At 37.7% G+C, this 10,945-nt stretch overlaps 1 protein-coding gene across 1 annotated transcript in view; it reads left to right on the top strand.

Moving 5' to 3' along the window:
* ARHGAP29 (Rho GTPase activating protein 29) overlaps positions 1 to 10,235 on the top strand; it is a 66,669-nt gene extending 56,434 nt beyond the window's left edge. Inside the window, exons 20-23 of the mRNA XM_032247916.1 lie at positions 2,370 to 2,602; positions 3,834 to 4,158; positions 4,429 to 4,537; positions 7,401 to 10,235. Coding sequence (XP_032103807.1) covers positions 2,370 to 2,602; positions 3,834 to 4,158; positions 4,429 to 4,537; positions 7,401 to 8,281 — 1,548 coding nt within the window. The 3' untranslated portion in view covers positions 8,282 to 10,235. The remainder of the gene's footprint in view (positions 1 to 2,369; positions 2,603 to 3,833; positions 4,159 to 4,428; positions 4,538 to 7,400) is intronic.
* The last annotated feature ends 710 nt before the right edge of the window (positions 10,236 to 10,945 follow it).

The raw sequence follows: 10,945 nt of genomic DNA, 5'->3' as shown, positions 1-10,945 counted from the left end.
TCAGGCAATTCTCCTGCCTCAGCCTCCTGAGTAGCTGGGATTACAGGCATGCGCCACCATGCCCAGCTATTTTTTTTGTAGTTTTAGTAGAGACGGGGTTTCACCATGTTGACCAGGATGGTCTCGATCTCTTGACCTCGTGATCCACCCGCCTCGGCCTCCCACAGTGCTGGGATTACAGGCTTGAGCCACCGCGCCCGGCTTACTTACTTTCTTTTTTAATGACTACAATATCTGAGGATATTTATAGTTTTTTTTTTAAGGATTCTTTTCTTGGCTTATTCTCTAGCTTTGTCCAATAGAAATATAATGTGAGCCACACATACAATATTGAATTTTCTAGTAGCCACATAAACAAACAGGTGAAATTAAGTTTAATATTTTATTTAACATACTTAAAATATCATTTAAACTTTTGATCAGTATGTCTAAATGATTAACAAAATAATTTTACCTGTTTTTGTTAGTGAGTCTTTAAAATCTGAATATTGCTCATTTGAAGCACATCTCGATTTAGACCAGCCACATTTCCAGTGCTCAGTAGCCATATGTGGCTTGTGGCCACCATATTAACAGCACAGTTCTAGACCTTTATGTTGGTTTTTTTTCTACTCAATTTGATTTCTGTCTTCGTGGTTGTCTGCTTAAAATGAATCTTTTTCCGAAGCTCTTAAACACGTGAAGGCTTTGAAGGCTTTGAGCTTTATTATAGGGTGATCTAGGTGGGCTGTTTGGGAAACACTTGATGCCTCTATCTCTATAGGTCCCTGCTCCTGGGCTAGTCTGATACCCCAGAGAAGGTCTTGCCTTGCCTAGAGTGTGGTATCAGTCCTGTAAGAGCCAAGTAGACTAAGAAGGCCTCAGGATCTCTACAGTTAGCACCGCATGTATAGTCACTAAATCCCCATTTTCAGATAGTTGCCTATCTGTCCTTTGTATTTGACATTGCCCATCCAGAGACCCTCTGTTTTATGCTGCCAGGAGAAGAAATCTTGAGACTTCTCGGGAAGAGGCTGCTCAGAAGTGTGAAGTTGTGACAGGAATCTGCAGATTTAATCCTTCTCAGATAGTCCAACTTCCAGCAGAATCAGGAGACCTAGTGCTGACAGTGCCTGAGTCTCCTTAAGATTCTGTCAGTCATGTTGGTTCACAGTTTGAGATTTCAGCTTTCTCAGAGCTGCTAAGTCAGTACTTTCTCATTTGTTCTTCAACTCGTCAGCTTATGAAGTAAAACTTTTGTCTCCTCTCCTATTCTTCCAGTCCTGTGGGCTAACTGTATTTTAGTGGGATTACAGGGAAAGAAATTGGGTATAATTGTTGGATCTGCCATGTTAGCCCAGGAAACTACTGGTATATCTTTAATCACATTTTACAGGATTCTCAACTGAAAAATAGAGGCCAAGTACCTTTGAATGGCTAAATTTCATAATGAATCGTTCTATATCTCTTCTAGCCAGGCAAGGAGAGGAAATGAATGGGGTCTAATACTATCAGTTCTCATTCTGTCTCAGAAATATTGTGTGACAGAGACTTTCATGTGGGAAACCATTCTCAATTCTTAAAACACATGTTAGAGAGTAGCTTTCATTCTACTCATTTACTGTATGGGAAAGCTGAAGCTCCAAGAGGTTAAGTGACTTTCCTTCAGATCCCAGAGTGGTGTAGGTAGAAATTGATCTCAGAGCTGCCCCTTTTTAGTACCAGCAGAAGAAACCAGAGAAAAGGGCACCTACCTCATCACAGATAAAATAGGACATCAAGTAGTAATCAGAGGTACCATGTATTTCACCACAGAGCAAGTGGAAACATTGAAATTCATTATGACACTGGGCAGATCAAAATGGTATGCCCTTTGTTAGTTTGAGAAGGTACTTTTTCTTTGACCTACTTATGGCAATTCAAGATGTATTTTAAAAATTAGATAAATAAAATGTCGACAGTGTTTTTGTTCTTGCTGTTTTTCCCATATCAATAAAAGTCGGTTTATTAGCCTTTTTAATTAATTTATTTCATGCATTATCCTGGGTTTTATTTCAGTAAAACAGTTGAAGATAATACTAACTTTGGTAGAGTCATGAATGTAACTGGTAGAGGACATATATCAGACTTGTAAAATTCCATCATGCAGCTTTAGGTTTAGTTTTACTGATTACCAGTTACTTTGTTTTAATACAGACACAATTTATGATGATGATTCTAGATTTACCTTATAGACCACATCGGTATCAAATATATACATTACTAAATGTGGATTGACTTTAAATCTTAATGTAAAGGGACATGCCAAATCACTCTGTAACTGTCAGTAATAGTTGATTATTAACAGAAAAAATAGAATACTCACCCCTAATGTATTTTTATTTATTTAGCTCCCAGAACCATTTATTTTATTTCGATTGTACAAAGAATTTATAGACCTTGCAAAAGAGATCCAACATGTAAATGAAGAACAAGAGACAAAAAAGGATAATTCTGAAGACAAAAAATGGCCAAATATGTATATAGAAATAAACAGAATTCTTCTAAAAAGCAAAGACCTTTTAAGACAATTACCGGCATCAAATTTTAACAGTCTTCATTATCTCATAGTACATCTTAAGCGGTAAGAACTGTATGTAACTAGAGCATCCATTAGTGGGCAGTTGATTTGTTTTTGTTTTTAATTGTGGTAAAATCCACATAACAAAATTTACCTTCTTAGCCATTCTTAAGTGTTAAGTATGTTCATATTGTTGCAGTGTTACTTTTAAAATGAACATTTCATTTCCAATAGTACGTGTAAGGACAAGGGAGACATTGAAGATATATGTACACGCAGCCAACATAGTTCCCTCAGATGCCTCCTGTGTGCCAGGCTCTGCTGGCTAAACAAGAATGAAAATATAGGGTTTCAGCCATCTGTTGGTCTCATCAGCTGGGGGAACAGATCTGCAGACAAGGAGAGTACAGCATCATTGTTCTAACAGCTATGTGCAGCATGCAGAGGAAGATTACATGGTGGGGGCATAAATCAGAGGAGATAGCCCTTGAATCAGACTTAAAGAACCAAGTAGTATCTTGGTAGACAAAGTTACACAGAAGAGCATTCCAGGCACAAAGTCATAGACATGGAGACACAAGAGCACATTGTGCATCCGAGAAATGTAAGTGAATTAGTTAGGCTATACAGTATAGCAAGCAGTAGTAGAAACTGAGCCAGATAGAGGCCTGATGAAGTCTTGCATGCCTGGCAGGTGTGTTGACCATCTTCCTTTGGTACCCACTGAAGAATTTCGAGCCAGGAATTTGACAGGCTCAGATTTGCCTTTTAGATTTTTCTGGCAACAATATGGAAACTAGGTTGGAGAGGAGGCCTTTATTACAATTCAGAGCTCCTTGAATAGTCATAGCAATAAATGGTGGTAAGAGCTTGAAGTGAGGCCAGAGGAGTGGGAATGGCGTTGGAACTGGATCTTCAGAAGGGAAAATCATCTAGACTTGAAGACTAGAGATGGGCAGTGAGAGAACTGACATTGATGTTTAGGTTCCCAGCATAAGGGCTTGGAAGGATATACTGTATACTGAGATGGGAGCAGTTTTTAGGGGTATTTTTTTCTTTCTGCTGGCAAAACTGCAGTAGTTCCTTCTACTTGAAATTTATTCCAATACTGTGAAACTCTATTTGGCATGTGGTCAATATTTTAATCAAATAAATGTAACCTTTTCCTAGACTTTTTCCCCCTAGTATTATTGTGCAGGTCATTTTTCCTCCACCCTCCCTATCCCATAGTAAACTACAATCAAGAAACTCTAATAGGCAAATCTCATACAATTTTATGTGTTCTGCTTTGCAGGGTAGTAGATCATGCAGAAGAAAACAAGATGAACTCCAAAAACTTGGGGGTGATATTTGGACCAAGTCTCATTAGGTCAAGGCCAACAGCTGCTCCTATCACCATCTCCTCCCTTGCAGAGTATTCAAATCAAGCCCGCTTGGTGGAGTTCCTCATTACTTACTCACAGAAGATTTTTGATGGGTCTCTACAGCCACAAGATGTTATGTGTAGCACAGGTGTTTCACCTCAGGTTGATCAAGGCTGTTTTCCAAAGCCTCTGTTATCACCAGAAGAAAGAGACACTGAACGTTCCATGAAGTCACCATTTTTTTCTTCAAAGGAAGTGAGTTTTGATCTTTATGAAATTATATTAGAACTTTGTAATGTTTATGTTAATAAGTTAAAAATCTTTGAACTGTTTATTTTGAGGTTGTATTTTACTTCTTCCATTTTAAAAATTATCTTCTATCCACACTGTGTGTACTTATGCAAGAATCTTGCATGTTCTTCACATGTACCGCAAACCTAAAATGAAAAAAAAAATAGCTAGGAGACAACCATTTGCATAATAATATATTTTTAAATAGAAAAAATATATATCTTCTATCAACAGGATATCCATACTGCAGAGAGTGAAAGCAAAATTTTTGAACAAGCTATATCATTTGAGGAATCAGAACACAAGCAAAATGCATTAGAAAAATGTGATGCATGTCTCAGTGGTGAGTAGCCATGTAAAAAAAAATTATATATATATATACACACACATGTTTGCTAACTTGAAACTTTGCCAGTAGAACCATGATTAAAACCAAGGTGAGGGGAGATGAGGGAAGTCAGAGAATGAATTTTTATTAGTTAACAAATCTTGGCTAGCCATTGAGAAAGTTGCCTTTTGATGAACCTTGCATTTAAATGAATGTCATTCTTCATAAAAGTCTTCTTACAATAAGACATCTTGGAGTTTATAAATGTTTTTTGTGTTTCTTCTGAATTTTGTTTTTGTTTTTGCTTTTTGCCATTAGCTAAAATCAAGATAGAAATGTGTTGAGCAATGGGATATTCCTTAGAATCTTCCGGCTCCATAGTTCAGTGCATTGAACTAACTGCTCATATGAAGTCAAACTAGACTCCTGAAATTCAAAAAATTTAGAGTCCTACTTTTTTTTAACAAGCTTTTTACCCGTGGCCTACTTTTAACCCATTAAACACACAGATGTTTATGTCTTTTATTTCCTTGACTAACAATCATTTTATTTACTTATTTTCTCTTTATGATATTAGTTACTGTCATTGCTAGTTGTTAAGCTGGTGGAAAAGCTTCCATTAGGTATTGTCATTTCTACATTGTTATAGCTAAATTCCAGTTTTTCACATTGCAGCCATGTACATTAAATTTAATGTGTAATCAAGTATCAGTGAGTATAGGGTGTAAAACGGAAAGGAGGGCCAGTTGTGGGGCTCATGCCTGTAATCCCAGCACTTTGGGAGGCCAAGGCAGGCTGGCTGATCACCTGAAGTCAGGACTTTGAGGCCAGCCTGGCCAACATGGTGAAACCCCATCTCTACTAAAAATACAAAAATTAGCCAGGTATGGTGGCAGGTACCTGTAATCCCAGCTATTCGGGAGGCTGGGGCAGGAGAATAGCTTGAACCCAGGAGGCGGGGGTTGCAGTGAGCCATTGCCCTCCAGCCTGGGCAACAATAGTGAAACTCCGTCTCAAAAAAAAAGGAAAGGAACTAACATTCACCAAGTACATGCCTGCTCTGTGCTAAGCACTGTGCTTATTTGTTTGATTCCATTTGATCTTCATAACAGTTCTGTGTTATAAATAACATTATCCTCATTCAACCCATAACTAACAGTCTGAAAGAGACTAATGCCAAAGATTGTGCTCCTAATACATTTGAACCCAGTTGTGTCTGATTCCTAAACCTAACCTTTTCACTATCTCATGAAGCTTTTAGGAACAGTAATAATAAATGTCACTTTTCAGAGTTTATTACATACAAAATAATTTGAAGCACTTAGTAGATCATCTAGACTACATGGCAACATAGATACATGTAGGAGTCTTTTTTCACAGATGAAGACACATGGGACAGTGGGATTGCCTAGCCCAGTGCAGAAGTGGCATGCAGGGCTGAACCAGGACCCAGGCAGCTGGGCTTTAGAATCTGAATTCTTCTCTATTATGCTCTTAAGTTTTTTCCTCAGGATGCTTATAATGTACATTGGTGCTTATTGGTGCTTACAGTCCAATTGCAAGGAACCAGGTCCCTTAGAATGCTCTATAAATGTATGGAGGACCTGGGAAAGCAAATCAAAAGAGTCTTGGGCCAGGTGTGGTGGCTCTCACCTGTAATACCAGCACTTTGGGAAGCCGAGGTGTGCAGCTCTTCTCAGGTAAAGAGTTCAAGACCAGCCTGGCCAACATGTCTCTATTAAAAATGCAAAAATTATCCAGTCATAGTGGCAGGCACCTGTAATCCCAGCTACTTGGGAGGCTGAGGCAGAAGAATCACTTGAACTCAGGAGGCGGAGGTTTGCAGTGAGCAAGGTCATGCCACTGCACTCCAGCCTGGGTGACAGAGTAAGATTCTGTCTCAGAAAAAAAAAAAAAAAAAAAAAGAGCCTTGGAACCCGGGGAAGAGAGGCAGCAGTCCCAGGTGTGGAAGAAAGTCAGATGAGACAACAACCAAAAAGTGACTCTGGTGGGCACCTGTCTGCAAACCACTGTCCAAGAGATGTGGATGAAGGACTAGGTGGCAGGAAAGAACTGCATGCTGTGCTTCAGGCCGGCTGCAGCCCAGTCAGGATGGTGTCAAGGCACAGAGTTGTTGGATGTGTGTGTTTCAGCAGTGAACAGAAAAGCAGGAGAGTGGAGGGCTGGAACGTTCCTGGAATTGGAATTTGTTAGGATAGATGCAGCAAAAAAGCATAGAGTTAGAGGAACTGAGACTTCTAAGTGAGAAAACATGGACTGTGGGTTCAGACTGCAGAAGAAAGAAAATCTGGGAGCAGATAGGGAAAATGGCCTTTTTTTTTAACTTAAAAGCATTCAGCCTTCATTTGACAGAATGGATGTTATGCTTTATTAGTTGATCAGATATGGAGAGTATCTAAGGCATCTAATATGACATGCTGTCACTGAGTTGAGTGTAACTAAAAAGCAGATTGAGCGAGTTGGCAAAATCCTTGAGATTCAGGGCATACTTACATCTGGTTGGTGTGTAAATTAGTGTCACTTTTCTGAGGTTAATTTTCCAATGTCTGCCTTTTGAAATCGTGATAGTCTTTTGACCCAGAAAGTACTTGTTCATGCACAGCACTTAAAGTTACTCAGCAAGTGTTTTTTTGTATTTTGTAGCTGTTCATCATATTGATTTAAATAAGTAAAAAATTTGAACTTTTAAATTCAATATGCACCTTTAATACTGTGTAAATATTTAACTCCTCTGCATAGATAACTGAAAATATTATGTTGGAAAAAATATGTAAGACTCCTGTTGTCTTGATAGAGTATTCGTCTCTAACTCATTCAGACTCTCAGATGAAATTAAATAGATTTCTTTCATTTTCAGACAAAGCACAGTTGCTTCTAGACCAAGAAGTTGAATTAGCATCCCAAAAGACAGAAGATGGTAAAACCCCTAAGCCACTTTCTCTAAAATCTGATAGGTCAACAAACAATCTGGAGAGGCGTACTCCAAGGACCAAGATTAGACCTGTAAGTTTGCCTATAGATAGACTACTTCTTGCAAGCCCTCCTAATGGGAGAAATGGCAGAAATATAGGAAATGTCAATTTAGACAAGTTTTACAAGAATCCCGCCTTTGAAGGAGTTAATAGAAAAGACACTGCTACTACTGTTTGTTCCAAATTTAATGGCTTTGACCAACAAACTCTACAGAAAATTCAGGATAAACAGTATGAACAAAACAGTGTAACTGTCAAGACTACAGTGATCGTGCCCTGTGCACTCCAGGAAAAAGGAGTGGCGACACCCGTCCAGATTGGTGGGGACCATTCTGTCAATGCCACTCAGCCCAGTAAGCCATACATTGAGCCAGTCAGGTCGGTGAGAGAGGTGTCTGAGAGACGGTCTTCAGATTCCTACCCTCTTGCTCCTGTCAGAGCACCCAGAACACTGCAACCTCAACACTGGACAACATTTTATAAACCACATGCTCCCGCCATCAGTGTCAGGGGGAATGAGGAGAAGCCAGCTTCACCCTCAACAGCAGTGCCTTCTGGCACAGCTCATGATCCCCAGGGTCTCATGGTGAAGTCAATGCCAGACACAGACAAAGCATTGGCTTGTCCTGGGCAGGGAACTGGTCAACCTAAAGAGAACTCTGAGGAAGTTGGCTTGCCTGATGTGAATCCAACGTGTCAGAGACCAAGGCTAAAACGAATGCAACAGTTTGAAGACCTTGAAGATGAAATTCCACAATTTGTATAGGGTTGTCAAATTTCAGGGTGGTGGTGGTGGTTGTTGTTGTTGTGTTGTTTTGTGGTATTGTGCTTGTTTTATGAAAGAGTGTTTTGACAGGGCCCCTTTTGTATGGAACTGCTAAATCATGGGTTTTGCCTGTTGTTGTTGTATTGTATTATCCTCTGTTGGTAATATTGAATGGTAGAATGTTTTGATAGGGTCACATTTGTGCCTCACTGGAATTATCTTTAAATTCTGTATTTGTGAAGTTGTGAATAAGATACACATGGATTCATATTTTTTAAAAGGTCATTTGACTTTCCCCATAAAATGGTCCATTTGAATGCATCCTTAATATATGATATAGTTCTCAACTGATAGGTGCAATTGGGGAAAATCAGGTTTATTTTTTTGGAGTGAAACTATTGTAAGTGCTTATTTATAAAAGGAATGTTTTTGAATGCAAGTGCCTAAAAAGATCTTTGTTTGGTATGAATATTTTTTTCACACAATTTTATAGTGCATCTTTTATCATTTGTACTTTTTAAAAATATGTATGTAAGCTCTTATTTTTCAATTGGCAATTCACTTAATTTTTTAATGTTTACATAATGGCCAAAAGGCTTGCAAATCTGTATTTAATTGCATGTTACTTAATTGCCAGTTTTTACATGTGATAGTCAAATTGTACAAAGAAAATGCACTTAAACCCGTTTCTAAGTTATATAGTTCAGTTATATTGTATTTGGCTTTAGATGGTTTTAATACATTTGATAGTTTTTCACCCCTTGGCTTTATTTTATATAAACTTGTTTTTCAACAGTTCTGAACTTTTTGGTATTTTATAAATGGTCCAAAAAATGCCTGTTTCAGAAGTTTTTAAGTTCAGTGCATTTCCTCTTGATATTGTCTGGGTTTTGTTAAAACCATTCCTTTTGTATGAAATGTTTTGACTTATGAATCATTTTATATACTTACTCTATCTGGATTATCAACTATTGAAAGAGTATATATTCCATCCAAATCAAGCTAAAATTTATTTAAGTTGATTCTGAGAGTACAGGCCAGTAAGCCTCATTATTTGGAATTTAAGAGAATGTATAGGTGATCATATCTGTTTCATTTATAAAATGTCCAGTTTTTAGGACTAGTACATTCCTGTTATTTTCTGAGTTTTATCATTTTGTCTAAAATAGGATATAAAAGGGACAAAAAATAGCCTGTTTTTGTGTGAATTATAATTTCTACTAAATGTTTTTGTATGACTGTGTTATACTTGGTTATATATATATATATCAACTTGTTAAATTATTTCAAGTTCTCATGGCTTCTTTTAAATTGTTGCCTCTTACAGTTTGGGAGTTTAAGGTTAAGCCTTGTTTTTAGTCCTCATTGTACAAAACATACTAGAATCATATTACAGTGAAAACCTAAAAAGAAAATTAGAGCCAACATGTGTTGAGCTTTCTCTGTGTGCCAGGAACTTTACTAAGTTCCTACATAAATTATTTCAAGTTCACAACAGCCTATAATGGGTGGGTAAGCATGTTGTTATTCCTGTGTTACAGATAAGGAAACTGAGGCTTAAATGACTGGCTTCTACGTTCCACAGTTGTAACAGGTTGAGTCAAATCTCAAACACAGGGCTGTCAGATCTTGATGATTAGTGCCCTTAATGACTATGATTACTAAATAATACCTGGTAGTTTTTAACAATAGAAAATGCATCTTTAAAATTTTTTAATTGTGGTAAAATACACATAACATTTACCACTTGAACGATTTTTAAGTATGTAGTTCACTGGCATTAAATGTATTCATATTGTTTTGTAACTATGAGCAGCTATTCATCTCTAGAACATTTTCATCATCCTATAAACTTAGAAAGTGTACTTTTAAACTCCTTCAGTTTTCCTATCTAGTATGTGGAGACAACCCAAAGGTTATATCATGTAATAAACTCATTTCTCTGTTTCCTTCAAAGCTCAAAAATGAGAGTTTCACTTTTGGGTCCTTTCTGTCATTAGGGCTCCCTGGCATTTTGTCTAGTTTAGAGCTTTCAGCCTCTAGATGGTTTCTAGTTTCCTGGGGCCCTGAGGCAAATATCTCTTGCAAAGAGGTTGCTGTTGAGTATCCACAGTGTGCACTGTGTTGTGCTACCCAATAATGTGGTGGAAATCATTTATCCAGAAGTTGTTTTTTGCCATATAGAAAGATGTGAGCAAAGGGAAAGGGCAACAACGGGAGTCCTGTTAGTGCTGCCAGAACACCAGGAAGCCTTGTGGGGAAGCGTATTGTCCAAGGTTCTGAGAAGTTGTTTCTGAAGGATTCATCATAACTTCCCTAGCCATGTTTCACCTATGGAGAACTTAATTAGAATTTATGAGTCAATATGTTAAATTTTTAGTGTACCTTAGGCAGTTTATTTGTATTGATACAGAGTCGAAGACTGTATGATTCCTAAAACTTGGTGCCTAGTGAACTCATAAGCAGATAGAATTGTACCTCAGTTATTTGGGTGATTTAAAGATGGTACTGTGGCTACACTGTTTCCAGCTATCGTGTTACTTACAGCATTTATACAACTAGAAACATCTCTTTAAATGAAAACCATTGTGTATTGTTAAATAACTTATAGTCAATGGAATTCTGTGGGTTTTTCTTTCCTAGGGCCAGGAAATTATGGTGATG

The sequence above is a fragment of the Sapajus apella genome, unplaced genomic scaffold (genome assembly GCF_009761245.1).
Source record: "Sapajus apella isolate SASKATOON/1434 unplaced genomic scaffold, GSC_monkey_1.0 scaffold64, whole genome shotgun sequence".
Taxonomy (NCBI): domain Eukaryota; kingdom Metazoa; phylum Chordata; class Mammalia; order Primates; family Cebidae; genus Sapajus; species Sapajus apella.
Note: the sequence above shows the minus strand (reverse complement) of the source record. Positions and strands in the feature narration are given on the sequence as shown.